The sequence below is a fragment of the Echeneis naucrates genome, chromosome 5 (assembly GCF_900963305.1).
Source record: "Echeneis naucrates chromosome 5, fEcheNa1.1, whole genome shotgun sequence".
NCBI lineage: Eukaryota > Metazoa > Chordata > Actinopteri > Carangiformes > Echeneidae > Echeneis > Echeneis naucrates.
Genome location: NC_042515.1, coordinates 10,478,535 through 10,496,703, shown reverse-complemented (window position 1 = coordinate 10,496,703; position 18,169 = coordinate 10,478,535). Strand labels below are relative to the sequence as shown.

The 18,169-nt window shown below is 41.1% G+C and overlaps 1 protein-coding gene across 2 annotated transcripts in view; it reads right to left on the bottom strand.

The window, feature by feature from the left end:
• Window positions 1–18,169, bottom strand: part of kaznb (kazrin, periplakin interacting protein b) — a 99,638-nt gene that overhangs the window by 21,702 nt on the left and 59,767 nt on the right. The window contains exon 6 of one of the 2 annotated variants that reach the window (XM_029501342.1): window positions 799–829. In XM_029501342.1, the coding sequence (XP_029357202.1) occupies window positions 799–829 (31 nt within the window). Of the gene's footprint in view, window positions 1–798; window positions 830–3,395; window positions 3,504–18,169 lie in introns of both variants that reach the window. The other variant, XM_029501343.1, reaches the window with a different exon arrangement.

The window sequence follows — 18,169 nt, the reverse complement described above, 5'->3', positions numbered from 1 at the left end:
TTAAGTGATGATGCAAATATTTATTATTTGCTTTGCATGCTCTCTTATTGAATAATGTATTATATTTTATAAACTTATCATTCATTTTGAATAAAAAATGATTTGCTACCAAATATCTTTAAAGTAGTGAGTGTAAACAAAAGCTTTTAATTTAAATATCTCAAAAGGAAAAGGATGATGATGATGAAACTGATTGAGTTTGGAGCAGTCTAACTTTTCTTTATTATTATTATTATTATTTTCAATGATGAATCTTAATCGCCGAAGAGACGAGCTGTAAATGGCTGTCAAATGAATGTGGAGTGAAATGTGCAATATTTCCTTCTGAGATTTGTCTGGCGGAAGTGTTCAGGAGAGCCTTGAGTACTTCTCTCACCGTGGTGGTTTGTATGCATCTCCATGACAAACACGGGGCGTTTCAGTCATTCCCCCTCAAACAATCAACCTGGACTGTAACACACAGGCATGTACGTCACTGTGAGCCTGCTTACACACCACCAGCCGTAGACAGCTGTCTTCATGGTCTATGTTATCCCACCAACACACATCACTGATGTCTTATCAACCCCTTCTGTCTGATTTTTCTACCTGCCTCTGTCTGCCACTCACCGGCCTTCCCGTCCTCCCTCTCCGACCTCATGTCCTCCTTGGCACAAGCTCCTCTCGGCTCCACTGTAAACTGTTGTGTGAGTTCTCATAGCAGGTGAAAAAACTAAAAGACAGCTCACACTCAATCACACACAGACATGCATTACACACACCATTCAAACCAACACACACGAAGCACAGCACCGCCACAGTCTGCCGCTCCCAGCCCTTCTCCCTGAGGCTCCGCCCAGCCAGGTTACTAGGAAGTTGTCCTTTGAGAGTTGCTCAGCTACATTTCCTGCTTCTTTTCTTCAGCCCCCTTCTCTCCCACTTTCTGTATACCTGTTCTGTGACACGCCCAGAGGTAGTTTGAACAACTTTCACTCCCCACACCCAATCCCGCTTTTCATCTTTCTTTCCCCATCGTGTACAGAAGGGTAGGAGGGGGAGGGCAATCCAAGCTGCCCCTCAGGCCTCAGGTAAAGGTGAGTCAGTGGAGCTCTCACTCCACCTTATGGCTGAGAGCTATCAGAGGACAGTGTGTGCAATTATACTCACTAGAACAGAGAACAATACACCCCTCTGTATAGAAGCCAAGCGCTCCCTCTGAGCCCACAATGCCTTTGTAGCCTACATGAGTTTAGATTACTCACTTCCTGGATGTGAATGTGTGTTTTAGCCAGAGGAGTTAGGAATGTAAACTGTAAGCTTCAGTGTGAACGGCTAAAAATAATGGATCGCAACAGCAGTGAAGTGACATGAAACAAACTGCTGCTGCTGTACGCAATATTTACAGCATAATTCATATGAGCTCTCCAGCATTATCTTTAATCCTCCTGGGATTTTTCCATGGACTGCTCTTCTGCCCAATCCAGACTAAGAACAGCAAGTCAAGTTGGATGGGAACTCTGATGTGTGTGGACACAGCCACAGTGTAAATAAGGTTAAAGGTGGTCCCGTTTGCTGCCTGTGGGTCTTTAAGCCTGAAACTGGAAGGCAGGTAAAAGATGGTAGGTTGAGGAAAACAGATTGGGCTTCAGCTGAATTAATTCAGCCTGCGGAGCCTGTTTTAGAATGACATTTTCGATTATGAGCACTTGAGTGGCATAAACAAAATACTAAAGTACACGTGTAAATGTGTTTGTGTGTGTGTGTTTATGTGCAGGAGAAATTTGATCTGCTCTTGCACTTCAAGACGTGACAGCGGTTCAGCGTGAGTATGCCATTTGCCCTGCCTGTCAGAGGCTGACGTCCAGCGTTTAAGCTTCATCCAAATATCAGCTGTACTCTAACCAGGCACCTGTCACACTAGTCAATTGATCTGTCAATCATTGGCTGACACCTCAAAGCTGGTGGGCTCATTCTACGAGCTGAGCGATCAGAGCTGAGGCTAAAGATTGTATCAATACCTTCTCTTCAGTGGAAACAATTTTCATCTTATTATATTCTGCACTGGGCATTGCTACAGTACATCAGAGAGAGAAATGAATGGTAAATTTCACCTATGCTAATTAGATCCACTCCAATTGGAATTTGAAGCTGTCTGAATGTATAATTGATTTTAACTTCTCTGAAGAGCTGCAGCATTTTGTGAATCAGATATTTTGACCAAATGTAGCACTTTATGAACATAAGATCACAGTGCGCCCTGCCTCTCATCTACACTAAATCTTATTCACTGCATTGCTTTTATCCTGACAGTTCTTCACTGGGAAATTTTCCACTTCTCGCCGTCCTCATTCTTCAGCTAAACTCCCTGTGTCGCTATGTCATTCATTTTCTCTGCTCACATTAAAGCCAGAAGAAATCTCAAAAGCCTCCTTTTTCTCCCCTCCGCTCTCTGTATCACGCTCCCCTCACCCAGCTGCACACAGCTCACCTGTCAGTCTGCATTATGAGTGCTGGGCCAGTGTTGATGCAAAGCCAGTAGAGGACATTAAAACATTAGTTAGCCTTGAGTGAGAAAAGAAGGTTAAAACGAGAATGGGAGGGGAGGATCATCAATAGATACTGGAAAAAGTAGGAGATGAGTGAGGTCATCCCTGTCGCTGCCCATTGTCGACAGGAATGACACAAGGCTTGGCTAAAAGCCACTGATCATGCTCTGCCAGCTTAAAAGTGCTAGACTGGATGAAAAGATTGGCATTACAATAATGCCACATAGATTACTTATTGTTATTGTATCAGTGTCAGAACAGCAGAGAATAACAGCAGTCATTATGATGGGGAAAAGGAAAGTCACCCAAAGGTTATAGATTAAGCAACAATACACATCCATTCAATAGACTTTATGATCAATACCCTTTGTTGTGTGCATTATTACGGACTGGTCAGTTTGATTACCCCACACGAGATACTGAGCGAGGCTATTATCCCGGGCTGCACAGCCGCTCTATACAGCATTTTATATCTCAGACTGATGGCAGTGATTGGACAAAATAAGTGGCCTTTCTGCAATGCAACAATTGGACAGCACAACAAAACTCTGGCGCATCCATATTAAGACAATTCGCAAAGTAAAAGTGCTTTTCTCTAGCGAGAAGTCAAGCAGGTCCCTCGGTCTCATGCCAGTGCCTCTGTGCTCAGTATTAGGTGATAAAACGTGCTACTTAGCGTCGATAAATCAAAGCCTGATGCAAATGGCGAGGCCCCCATGTCCAGGCAGGTTGAAGCTGTTATCTGATTGTTCTCAGACTTTCAGCCCGCACAGGCCTTTGCTCCAGTGCTAACCTCTCTGTCAAGCCAACAAGTTTGTGCCCGGATAAATCCCTGTGCACAATTCCCGCTGTCACCAAGCAACATCATACCTTTGCCTAGTGAGCAGTCTTGGGTGCCAAAGTCCATCAGGCTGGATATCTCTGTGGGGTAGCACATGTCTGTCACCACCGTCTTCTGTCTGTGGTGCACTGATGGCTCTGCGGGGAAAAGAAATCAAAGAAATGAATTCACTTCGGTCACCAGTATTTCCAGCATTTAAACATACTTCGCCGTCATATTTCTTATTCATATTCAGAAGGCCAGGCCGCTGAAATATGTTACACACAATTTGTGTGTTCAAGTGTACAGCCATGAAGCCACAGCAGCCCTGTTCAATTGGGTAGTCCATTATGACTTCATGTCAATTTGGCGCACACCGCGAATCGGAACCTTTCCTTTCCTACAAATCACTGGAGTTGTGCTCAGTATTTTAATAAAAACGCACAATCTGAAAAAGTCATGCTGCATTGTTGTCTTATGATTCTGCAATGCCTGACTAACCTTTTATTCCCTTCTCTTGCATTAGACGAATGGATTTAGTTTTTTAGTCTTTCACACCCTTTTTTCATCTCTTCCTCCATAAAATCCTTAAAAATTTATGTTTTCCTGCAGATGCAATTATTTACAATTTGATCAAGGTCCTCTGCTAGCTGACTGCACAGACCGAGGTTTGGCTACTCATCACTTCCTCTCCTTTCAGAGGGAAATGTATGGAATGACTATGTATATGTTTTGAAATAATCAAGTCAGCCTTCCATTTTTGATATTTTTGATATTTTACCTTCATGTACAAAGCACAAAATGCTATAAATAAAAAAAATAGAGCGATTGTGAGTTCCTTGTGTGGCAGACACCATAGAATAAGAGCGGAAATGATTTTCTCTTTGAGAGGGCTTCAGCTCTAGATAACGATCTGAAATTATAAAACTGAAAGCAATTGTGCGTGATCTCAAACATCCCTCTGACGGTATGAATGTCAGATTTCACGTCTGGTAAAAGCGTGGCAGCACCCCCTGCATATGTGCTAATGTAAGACTTAGACAACTTAACATGTGTTCTAGTTCAACCATGAACCTCCTTCATGAGTGCAACAATAACCATGTACCATCAAATGCTTTCAGTGGTTCCATTTTCACAGCCCCTCTTCCACAACAGTGACCTCAGTCTTCCCTCCTAATCTACATATTTTGATAGCTTCATTTTCATGGTCGTATGGTATTTATTTAAATCCCTGACCTTCCCCTCCTGTAAGCCCTCCTCTGTCCTTCTAACCTATCGATAATTGTTAAAGTGCTGTTGTGCTGACCTTTTCTTCTGTGTTTATTATGGAGATGGGGCAGCAGGCAAACTCGTGCTCGGATGCTCGACTGCTATAAGGCTGTCTTACTTAGCACCAACAATAATAAGAGAACCTAAGAGATTGAGGGCTAGTTAGCATGCACATAATATGCACAAAAGACAGCAGTAAGAACGTCCACAATTGGTAAAGATAAGTGTCGCTGCATGAGAGCGGTTTGATTGGATTTATTTGCGTTCTCTGTGTATGTTTCATATGCAGCACTTTGTTACTTTTTGTTGTGAGAGATTTTCACTTGTTTAAACAACTACCCATTCTAAATGGGTGTTTTGATTAATCGTCCTTTGTAGCTCTGGGGAAAAACACCTTCTAACTGTGTCTGTGTCACTGCTGCAGAACATGTTAATGTGCACCAGAGAAAAAGGCTGTAATCTCAGCAGTGTAACTGCCACCACACCTCTGCGCGGTTTAACCTCTGTTGGGAGAGGTCAAAGGTTATGGAAATGATGAAGCGGAGTTGTGTTGAGTCATTTTTAACTCAGTTGACCAGACTGGGCACCATGGGGAGCGCGCACGCACACACACACACACACACACACAGATTACTGTGATGTAAACCAAAGTCACAGCAACCTGCAGTACTGCAAATGTCTCCTGTAGTTATTTCACATCACATCTTCATCTCTCCATGAAATCATTTGTTGTTACAATGATAGTTCTGCGCCGGCCCTGTTGTCTGGTATGGTCATATTAAATGGCAATTACTATTTGAGTCTCTTGAAATGGAAAAATAAATCTTTTTTTTTTTTTTTGCTCTTCAACTCCAGGTTGAAGTGATATATTTATTATGCTGGGGCCCACAGATATCCTGAAGTGTTCCTGTAGTTTTTTTTTTTTTTTTTCCTTTTCTTGCCTCTGGAGGGGTGAGCTCTTATGTGTGCCTGACTGACAGCTGAGCCGATGTAACAATTTTAGCTGCTCTCTAAGGATGAGCTGCTGCTGGAATGAAAGCCTGAAATTGAGGTGTCTTAATGTGTCCCATATCTTCGAAATCAGACTACTCCAAATCCTAACAATGTATATGTGATGTGTTTTTACATTTCCATTTATAATTTCTATCATAGTGTTGTACATTTGAACAATGCTGTCACCGTTGGCTCTTTAGTCCGATGAGTCTCTCTTCCCAACTCCATCCAAAGAGAAACACACAGACACAAACAAATTCACGCAGAAAGTGGGCTGGAGCTTTGCAGGATACAGCAAACACTTTGTGCAAACCAATTATAATAGACTTGATTCACATTGGACATTTTGGTAGGTCATGGGGAGAAAACATGCATTACTACTAATAAAATTAAAAATGGCTCCATCCCCCTAAGGTGTCTCAGTAATTTATGACAGTGAGATAATGAAGCGGCTGGAATGACAGCAAGACCTTGACACTGAAGCAACTAAATGAAACTAAGCCACCATTCATTTTGTAATTTACATCATGCTTTTCCTTTTATACCACATTAAAACAGTCAAACTAAAAACAAACTCGATCCTGCAGCTACGTCTTGAGAAAGTCAGGGTTACAATATTTTTAATAATCACCTACAGGGGGCACCTGTTTTCTTCCTTTTTGTTATGTTCCTCCATCGAGAAAAACAATATAATTTGTTTACAGTGCAGATCTATTCTGCAGTTCTCACTGTCTTTCACTTGGATTTGGAATTGTTATAGTAAAAAATCTTTCAGAAATGAAAAACGGCTTTCTGTGGAATGACAGCACAGCCCTGATAGCATCACAAAAGAAAACAGCTGTCACAGGGAACATGCTGAGAGTGAGCGAGTGCAGAAACACGCCTAGATGAGGAAGGAAGACAGAGAAGCTATTCGTCTGATACAACTTCTTCTCCTGGTCAAGCACTCACCTCAGGGCTGCAGACAGCCAGCATGGCACACAATGGAAAGAGAAGACTCACACTCGGCTGGACTCAGCGTGGCTACACGAGAAAAAATAGGAGGCAACTATCACCGGTGTGCAGACAGCTCAGCCTTGCCCACCCTCAGCCAACCTTTAATTACGCTGGCATTCAGTCCGCGATGCAGCAGACACACTCACTTCTGTGTCAGTCATCACATCAGAAGGGAAGAGCAGATCACCAGGCCACTGAAATGTAGTCCCATTGTGTGCACTAACATCATTTTATAAACTGTACACTAATTCAAACTGCACTGAAGGTAATTCAAAATGACTGGAAAGATCCTTTAGCAACCAGGCTGACCATTGTGTGTGAACGAGAGGGGCTGTAGAACCAAAAAAATAAATAAATAAATAAAATCAATGCTATAGTTATAATTTCCTCATCTTGTCACTGACTTAATAGTTTTAATCTTTAGATAGGGCGAGAGCTAATGCAGGAAATGCAGCTTGTGGTGCAAATTAAAATTTGTCGATTCACAGACTTGGAAATGGAGAGTGAGGAGCTCTTTTTGATAATGGCCTATTTAATGTACTCAACAGAGAGCGGCTGAAGGAAGTGTTACAAGAAAATTAGTGGTAAAGATGTGGAAATGATGAAGAACAATGGAACAGAAAGGAGTTAAGATGTTTTATAGGCAAAATCATTGTCATAATCCTAAAATGTGAAGCCCTGAAGAATTGAACAATTTGATGTGGTACACAATAATGGTCCCCCATTGGCATAACAATAACCATAGTGTTTAAATTTCTATTATTTCCTCTCATGCATTTAAATTGAGACAATATAATGTGAGACGGATCCGAAACACCTCCAAAATGGAATTTCACTGCAGTGCCGACAGTGAATAAATTAGCAAAGCTAAATGATGCAAATTCATTTGAGTTTCTAACCTTTGGCACAAGACCAAGCCAGAAACCCATCGCTCAGTGACATAATACAACAGGATTGAGTTTGGTTGAGATATTTAGTGTTTGAATATTTCACAAGGGAGATTGCTCATCCGTGACCCTGGCGTTTGCCGGTCCCCTCAGGTTTTATCGGCCCCAGACACATGGAGCTCATCCAAATCCCTGAGCACAGAACACCCACATTAAGGCACTCCCGCATCATCGCTGGTACTGTAGGTATCATTAACAGCTCTTGATATAGATTGCGGTGACGAAGTGAAAATAAATTAAATTCAGCTACATATGAAATCTCAAATTTGTACTTGTACAAATTCAAGCTTATAGAAAAGCTGGCTGGGAACGTGTCAAATCATTATTTAAGAACTGCACTGAAATACATTGGGGCAAAGTTGACTTGGTATTCAGCACACTCAGCCCCATAAGAAAAGCAACAGATTTCTCCTATGGGACGGATTGAAAGGAAAACTAAATGCTGTATGTTGAAGGTCGGGCTGTCACATCTCTATTATAACATCCAAATGTGCAGCCAAAACACTGCAGCAAAGTGACACTCCTCTAACATTTTACTTTGCCTGGAGCTAAAAACATACTGTGTATTAATATGTGTTCATAATTACACACACAAGAGTGAATTAATACTGTGGTGCTCACAGAACATTAGGCCTGTAGAGACTGCCACAAGGCTGCTGTGATCCATAGCCTCTGGATGGCGTTTCTGTGCTGCCTTGAAGAGCACAACAACAGCCTGCCCTGAGGAAATATGAGCGAAAAAACACATCAGGGACACATCCATTACATCAATGAGGAGAAATTGCTTGGGGAATATGAGTGTCCAGGGTTACCGATGTTACGCTTAGTGTTGTTCAGTTCAGCAACTCGGAGTGCTGTTGCAATTCTTTTGCTCTAATTATGTCTGCGTGAATACCAGAGAGGTGGAGTACGCTGGGAGGCACTCACAAGCCTCAGAAAGTTCTGTCCTTTCAAACTAACAGTTTATCATCAACGTCCATCACAGGGCAACAGGAAGGTATTTTTACAGAGCGTTTAGAGCCTTTGGTTATTTTAGCAGCGCCAAATTTTTAATTACTGGGGTGAAGCGCTGAAGGTGGCGCTGAAGCTTATTTACATTTTATTATTCATTTTGACATTCATTTTGACACCTTGGTCCAAAGCAACATATAAATTAGCTAGAACCCAATGGGGTACATTCTATGTTTAAGTGTGGTAAATAAAATAAATAAATAACATTTAAAAAGGCCCTCTAAAGGCTTAATGATGTTTTTTAAGACTGGAAAAATGGGAAACACTCACCTCCAACATCCATCACTGATGTAGTCATCAATAAACTCATATACATATACATTCATGTTAAATTAAAATATACAAAGATATTCATAATAAACAATCATAGCAGCCTACGCAATAAATGACAATTGAATTTTGTCAGAGGAAAACAGCTCTAGTGTACAGTACACGACTGACGTGCGAATTGAATGGAAAAGTTTGGGAGCAGTGTCATAAGGGCATATCATTGTTATGAAGCATTAACTGAGAAAGTAGCAAGCGGCACTTTTGAATAAATATCCTTTGAATCACTTCTTCAATATCACGTGTCACACCTGCTCAAAACAATGTCAGTGTGCAGTGCTCAACCCTGTGATTTAACTGAGCTGATCTGAAGGCAGAAGAGCTGAAGTGTTCAGGAGAGAAAAATAACCTCCGCTGATTACTTGGAACAAAATAGCGTCAGGAAAACAAACTTGTGATACAATGCCAACTCTCTGAATCACAATGGGATGTAGCTGTGCATCAGGATTATACGGAGCTGGCATTATCACTGGTATTGAGCTGATGAATGAGCATGATGTGGCTGACCTGAATGACAGCTAAGATGACAAATAATAATAATAATAATACTAATAAAAAAAATAAAATAAAAAAAAAAATAAATCACAAAACACAAATCTTCCCTCACTGGCTACAGCGCAGATGTAGATATGCACCAAATACAGAACAGTCCAGCACCCATTTGTAAACATCATCACTGTGGCTCAAGCGGTGCAAAATGGGGGCCCCAAATGGCCACATAAATGTTCCTGTAACTCCAGAGGATTAGCTGCTGTCGTTCATATGCTGGTTACTCCAGCCCAGCCTCTCCAAAGAAGAGTACAGCAAGCATCAAGGTTTGGGGAGATTAGCCACTGAAAGGTCTGCTCCCCTCCCTTGGCAGAGCAGTAGAAAATGTTGTTTCTTTGTATCAGCAGTTTGGTTAGTTTTTTTTTTTTTTGCCTCAGAGTTGCATTCCTGTTAAATATTAGTTCATAAATTACGGATTTTCACATAATCCCAAACAGTGCTCTGTGTTGTTTCCATAGAAATATGAGATTTAAAAAATGATATTAAATCACATTAAAGCAAAGACGATCTTACAAATGTAATTCTGTTTTATCTTCACAATGGCAATAAAGACTCAATCAACAGCAACCTGTCAATAAACTATGGCATTATTTTTTGCCTCGTTCCTGAGCATTCAGTAGGACTTGTGAGCGTTTTGTGAGACTACATGGATAACAAGTAAAATGCATTAATCAGGCACAGAATTTATTGTGGTTTGCTCAGGTTAAGTTATTCATTGCAGAAGAATGTTTTGTCCACGAAATATAATTAGTGCACTGGAAAAAATGATTTTTCTGCACTCAGGAAGTCCCACTGCACGCTCCAGAATGAGGCAGAAAAATAACGCCCTAATGTAATACATATTGTATGTAGAACATAACACACGAAATCTCTCCAACTTGTACGCACATTTGCATACACAAGTGAGCTTGTACGTGCACAGACATTACGGCGCATCTGGCTGATTCTGTGGGCCACAGCTGGTCATTGCAGGGCATCATCCGCCTTGCCATAACCCAAAGGCTTTGCTGGCCCAAGCTAGATGATGGTGGATTTAAAGTGAAGATTAAGCAGCAAAAATCTGGCTGGAAGACATCCAGCTCTGACTCAACGAAAAAAAAAAATTCCTCCGATTCTCCTTGTGCCAAGGCCGTTGCTGCCATTGGTAAGCACTGCAATGAGGGCAGCAGCGGCAGCCGACCTGGCTATACTTTTTAATAATGTCAGAGTAAGTGGGGAAATTTGGAAAATGCGAGATGCTCTGCTCGCCCTTACTTGCTTGTAGGCCTCGGAATTGATTAGTGCTCTAGTCACACATGCCACTCCTGCGACAGCCATTTCCTGCTTTTACGGGGTCCAAAGGGGGACCTGCTTCTCTCTGGACAGCAGGAGTGGGACTGAAGGTGGACTGGGTGTCATCTGGCTGCTTAGTTGCAAATGATTTTCAAAGCTGGCGCATGCTTTTCCACTCCAGTCTTTGTAACCAAAAGGTTAATTAACAGTTTGTCTGTGAGGTTAAGAAAAAGAGAGGAATAACAGCTTTGAAAAACACTGCCATAATGAAAGATTGAAGGGCACCATTGGGAGAAAAGAGCCCATCACTACTCAGCAAACTGAATAATAAAACACGGTGAGGCAGCCCTTGGAGTCAGTGGTGGGTGTGACACAAGGAGCACAGAGATTTTTCTGTTGGGGATGCAACAGTATAATAACTATACTAAAGCGAAACACAGTTTGAAGTGCTGAGCGAGACTGAAGCTGGGTAAAGGTGTGAATAATAGAACTGAGACCACCTTGCTCAATGGACCTAGAAAACCCAGCTGCTGATGGAAGGATGGGAATCACCCACGCACGGCTCAGCTCTATCCGCCAACATACTGTCTTCTCAAATGTACAACATCTCAAGACAGCAAGGCTTAACACAAATGTAGCAACTGTATCGCTGCTGGAGCAAAAAATAACAGTCAAATCAGATGCTGGAATGTTTTATTGATTTTAAAAGATGTTATTGAGGTATGACATGTCATGCTCTTGTTATAAATAGCGCTTGCCTGCTAGAGTTGCCACTACTGTCTATTAAAGTTGCTAATCGTGGGAGGAAAGCAGAGAGAACACAAAGCCATGCTGTGCTGCTGGAATCAAGCATCATTTGAAAATGAAAACCCCCAAGTGCTTTCCACTGTCATGGAACTGACAACAAAGTCTACAGCTATTAGTCAAAATTTGTTCTTCTGCTGTAATGATCATCAAACTGGCAGGAACACAATGAGTACGGATAGTATAATCTATAAGATGTGAAAGATGCACTTATAATAAGCACAATTACTAGCAGACTTGCAAGCTTCCCACAAAATAAGGAAATTACCATACTTGCCAATTTGATGCGTTTTTCTCAAATGGAGGTGCATTTTAACACAACATATATAGTATATAATGATTTACGATGGCTTACAATGAGAATCCCAAGTCTCCACCAAAAGGCAAAATCTGTAATTTAGCGCATCAAGGATTTCACACTAAAAATGCAAATGTGGCGTTGTATAGAGCAAAGAAATTTTCTGTGGAGGCTGCGCTCTGAGTGAATTCTAGCAGTGCACACACAACTAAAAGTTAAGAGAAACTAACCACTGAGCCTAAATATGCTGACCCCCTCCACATTTGTCCAATGGGATTCTGACTTTGGCGAGAGGCAAAAACTATGGAGGAGGCAATTTTACAGTAGACACAAATGAAATAATTTTGCGCATCTCTGAATTCCCACAGTTATGCAAGTCTGCTGTCTCAATCCAACCAGAACTACAGTAAAACCTCTAGCATGTAGAAAGTCACATTGGATGAGGATATCTGGTTAAAAAAAAATGACTGACTGTATTTACTGTTGTTATTCATGTTTGAATTTTCAGAACACACTGGAGTACTGGATCACAGCGATAACCCCCCTTTCTTTCATGCTTGGAGTGAAACACTGGCAAGAGGTGTGTTACAACCCGTACTTCATATAACAGATTGCCACACTTGGGAGCAGGAAGAGAAAATAATTACCCGATACCAGTGTCAGCATATTGTAAAAGACGAGCAAGTCCAAGATAATAAATGCCTGGTGAAAATATATTTATAAACAATATGAGCGTGTGCTGATGGCTTTGAATAGAAGAACTTGTCTGATTTGTCTTTTAATCAGTCAACTTAGCACTTCAGTGAGTGGGTCCTGCTCAGAGAATGAAAGGGCTAAAAAAAAAAAAAAAAACTTCTATTAATGCAGGGATCCTTTTAATGCAGGCCAATCCCAGCAGTCATTACTTATTTTACTGCACTTAAATTACATAATACGTCTTGATAGAAAAGGGAGGAATATGTGTGTGAGCCACAAAAATATCAAAGTCATACTGTTATCCTTGGAGGGAGAAATAATTCACAAGGAATTACATCTCTCTTTTGAGGTGATGAATAACCCATTGTGGTAGTGAGTTTTATAGTAATGGTGAAAGATTCAGAAAATGAAAAATGGCCCAGCGAGCCACCCATGCCATGCGACACGTGTGACAATGGATACTAAAGTTTGCACTGAGGTCGGTGAGGTCTGCTTGCAGTACCTTACAGGTCTATATGAACCTGAATCAGCTCTTTGCTCAGCAGTATTCACCTCTCAGAATGACTAATGCCTCAGCGTGGGTCCAATCTGGAGAAGAGGGCTGACCACTTACACCTCTGCCTCAGCATTAGAGTGCCGGCGAACAGACGAATTTCTGTGAAGCAGAGCATCCACCGTTGTTGGTTTTACTGAGGTGTGATTTGTAATGTGAATAACGACTTTTGATTGACTGGACCTTTTTCTTGGGCAGAGAAAGAGAAAGACTGGCGACTTTCAACCTGAGCAGACGTTTAATCAGCCAGAAGAATTGGAACATCTGCCGGGGGCATGTGAGGCCTTTGAATCTGAATCTTCTTGTCATCCCGTTATTTACTGTAATTGAATGGTACAACATCTGTCGGATTACACCATCATGTAACTGGGGTTTACACCCAAATACATTTGACGTTGCTGAAACACAATCAGCAGGACTACATGACCAATTCAGAACGTGAAGCACTTTCATTTGACTGGCCAGTGACATTGATTGATATGCAGATTTAGCAATAAATTACAATCAACAAAAAAAAAGGGGGGGAGTTTTTCCATAAATCATCCCTACACGTTTGTCATAAGTACAGAGAAATGTACCTGTCTTGTAAACTTGTGGATCTAAATAGCTTTCCAAGGCGGGAAACGTCAGTTTCACATTACCTAACATAATTTTGCCAGTAAAAGTGAAGAATCAGAAATATCATTAGGGAGAAGGGCCAACTTTTATCATCTGCAGTGGAATGCAGAGCCAGTATTCTTTTGTGAGAGATGAAAACTGAAGTAATCCAATGTGAAACTTTAATGTTCAAGTTGAAAGTACTTCTGTCTGATGAAACTATGACTCAGTGGAAGACAGTAGAGCGTCTGTGGCAGCTGTCAGGAAAATGTCTGATGCAAGCCGGCGCTGAAGATCTGTCTTCACAGAGTAGATTAACCTATTTTTTGAGGTAAAAAAAACAAAAAACAAAAACCTTGTACAGGATTTTAGTATTCAACATTCTGTATGGCAATTATCCCTCTATTGTAATTCCCTGTTGCATGCTAACGTACAGACAGCGCTCTCTCCATCCTTGTTTCTCTGCACTCTTCTTGCAGGCAGTAATGATTATTACTGAAAAAAGAGCAACAGTCCAAAAAAACTCCTCCACCTGTCCAGGAAGTTGATCTTCTGAGCGATACTGTGCACCAAAAGGGCAGATAATAGCCTGCTGGTTTCGTCATCCGCCAAGTGATTGATGTTATCTCATTAGCAATGGGAGTTGAAACAGCTGAGAACGATGTAGGCACTCTTTCTCCGTATGTCAGTGTGTACTCTCTCTGCCTTTTCGTACATTTCCACACAGGAAAAGGCTGCAGTTGCGAGTCCAACAGTCTGTCCTCTCCCTCGCTACCCTCTCTTTCTGCACCCTCCTTCATCAATCAAGCTCTTCTCCAGGTTTTAACCCCCCCCCCAAGTCCCTCAACTCATCTAGTTGTTTCCCCCCTTAGGATTTTTTTTCCTCATGATTATTAAGATTCCTCTCCTGTCCCTACGCTGGATCTCCTGCAGTGATAGATATTCATTCTCTGTCACTGTGTCTCGCTCCATCTTTAAAGCCTCTTCCCCATCTTCCCCTGGTTGGTTCTGCGTCACTGATCAACATTCATCCAATCTGCTGAGGGTTCTTCCCAGGAGAGTAACTGCAGTAATAAGAGCAAAGGGGCTCTGGGATGCATCCTGCACCCTGCAGGGAAGCTATAACCATGAAGGTAGGAACTGTTAAACATAGTAAAACTAGAGAGGAAGAAGGTAAACAAGAACGCACACTAGAAGACCAAAAAAAAAAAAAAAAAAAAAAAAAAGATATTTCAAATGCTGCTACCGTGAAAATTCATTTTTTCCTTCCACAAATCATCATGACATTAGCGTTTCAAAGTGAGACTTCTGCAGAGCATCAGCACCAGCTTGGCCAAGTCATTGCTCACATCAGAAACACTGAAACAGACTTTCCTCTTCCTGTGTGTCCCTGAAGCAGTGTTCTCTCAAAGGACAGTGCTGGATTGACTGGAGGCCTTCAGCAGTTCCTCCTTCCTCCAGTGTTACCCAATTAATTAACAAAGTTATCCGAGCTACTTGAGGCTTAGTTACTTAGTTTTGTATTTACACCCCATTTCTGTAGACGGACCTCCCACATCACCTGGCCGTATTCATTAAATAATTTAATTTCTCTTAGAAGTCAAAGGAAAGATGTTATTTCAACACAGAAGATCAATTCGATGACGATGAAAGTTTCTATGTGAGATTTGTTTGGGGAAGATTTCACAGACCAAAAAAAAAAAATGCCTGCACTGCCTAAAGGGAAAGTGTATCTTATATCTAATGGAAAATATGAAATGCATTTTTATGGGCAACTGTTGCTTTTGTCCCATCCGTTAAAGGGTAATTCAAAATTTGTAATTGGGCTTATAGTAACTCATAAAACCCACCAACTTCATGAGTAGCCCAGATTGGGTTCAATTCTGCCTTTATTTAAGCAAGAAAAATAAAACCATTCAACAAAACAGTACCCCATAAACAAAAAGAGAGAAATTTTAGTAATTCATTTGTTGATTACTCTACTGACTGATTAATTCATGCTTTAGTCTTTAAAAAAAAAAAAAAAAAAGGCCTTGTTTCATCGACTGTTCAAACCCCATAGATTCAGTCAGAAAACACCTTAACATTTAAGAAGATGGGAGCTGCTGTTGCGTTTGTTCAAAGTTTGCCATTTTTATATTTCACATACACGTATATATATATATATATATGTATATATATATATCAATGCTTTTATCAGCTGCAACATTGTGATGTGTACACGAATGCGTCAACTATAACACAATAATATATATTTCTCCGAAATGGTTCAGATTCTGTATTGCTTTTCACCCACCAACATCATGAAGAGGGAACAAAACATTTAAGTTGCCATTTCCTCTTTAATGCAACTAGCCACAACTGTTGCTACGTACATTCCAGTCTACCGGTGTTACCAGGTAACCTTCAGCTTAAACTTTAATCCTCTGTCAAAACAAAATGTTAAGGATCCTCAGAGAAAGTAGAGCCTGTGAATAATAGACCGTGACTGATAAGTATGAGGGTTAGAAAGGAAGCCACCATGTGATTGATGTGAGGTATTGAGAGTCAAAACATTTTGTTCAGAAACTACATAAACAGACTGAGCTCAAAACCGCTGCCCTTGTGGCTGAACTGAACTGCTAAATCCGAGCAAACATGGGAGATAACACACTTTAAAGAAGAATTTAAGAATCCAAGCAAACAATAAAACAACACTTGTATCTCATTCTAGTTCAGCACTTTATATTTTCTGAACGTTTGCACATTTTCTGGAGCAGCAAGGGATCGAGGGGTCCTCTCCTTGGACATTTGGAGTATCAAACCCTTCATTTCATCATTATGGGGGTTCTTACACAAACCAAAGTCTGCACCTATCCATGATAGAAATGGCTCCATTCGTAGGAAAGGAAAATATGAAAATCAGATAGCAAGAATCATTTTATTTCTGTAAAGAGAGGAAATCACTCTTACTGCCACAATGGACATGGATGCCCTTTTCCATTTAAAGCAACCCCAGGCCTGGAAACACTTTTTAAAATGTCAAGCTGTTTCCATGGCTATAAGTCCCGACAATAATTTATGAACTCTTGACCTGTTTGTCTTCCTCTGCTTTTCTCGCTCTCTCTCCCTATGTCTGTATCAATGATTGGTACTTCCTGCATGTACTTTCCATATTAGATTTAAATTGCCAAGACATGCCTTACCGTCTCGAAAGAAAAGGTTTCCTCTCAGAAAACCAATGCATGTTAAAATGTTAAGTTGTTTAAATATCCGATAACAGTTGTGACACACCTGCACATGTGAACAGCATACACCTCGGAAACACAGAAATGCTCGATATACTGTATCAGGTTTCTGACAAATATGCGACAAAACTTTTTGTTTAAGTGGGCCTGATACAGCCTCTCATATGAAGCATGCATTATAACCACATTTAATGGGACAATTCATACCTAAAAATTCAACCTTAGATTGGCTGATGTTGAATCTGTAGCACTTTATAAACCAAACAGGGATTTAGTGATTAAGAATGTCAGGAATTGTCAAAGTCAACAAAGAAGAGAATTAATATTTAAAGCATTTTAAAAAGATTAGTAGAACAGGTCAATTGAGTTGAAAGTGTCACAATAATATAAGTTAAGCTGATTTCTGGGAAAGTAATGCATCTACAGAAATAAAGCAGGAAACAGGCTCATCCAGTTGTTTGGTTCCTGAGTATAGTATCAGTACAAATCAACTCAGATTTATTTATACAGTATAGTTACATCAAGGCACTTCACACAGAGCAGGTTTAGACCAAACTCTTACAGTGAGCCTCGTTGCATAATGATTCACATTCACCCACTTCCTGTTTCATCATTGGTTTGTGCCCTTCTGTGACACAATCTTAATGTGAAATGTGTCATGCTATCATGTGCATTTACCCATATACACACACGCAGGCTTTGTCTCGCAGAATGGAAAGGAGGCCTCTGGTGTCACATGTTCACATATTGTTGACCACAAAGTTAAATGATAGCACGGTGTGTGCATTGCATTACAAGGCCGCAGAAATGCATCCCCATAAATCAAGCAAGTGCACTGAGCTGCATGGCACCCAGAGGTCAGAGTTGGATAGCAGTTGGTCCATGTTCAGCATCTCTACATTTCCGACCCCACTCGTGAAGAGTACTGCATTCCTCCTGTACCTCTGTTCACTTCAGCTTCATGCTGTTCCCGTGGCATACAGCTGGGCCGCAGCATCTTCTCGTCCCTCGACAATGAAGAAAAATCTACGTGTCACTTTCCCTTTGTGTTTTTTCGTGCAGCCTGCTGGTGTGGTGACAGTCTACTGCTCAAAGGATCCCAGATCAGGAATGAGATGCAGATTACGGGGATCAGTCCACACGCTGCCATCATCTCTATCCCCCACCTATCATCCTTATCAACGATGGCAAAGCTCACTGTGAGCTATTCTGAGATGGTCTTGCTCACCCCCTGCTAGTCTAACAAACCAACCCCCCCCCCCACCGCCATGACCCTGTTCCAGAT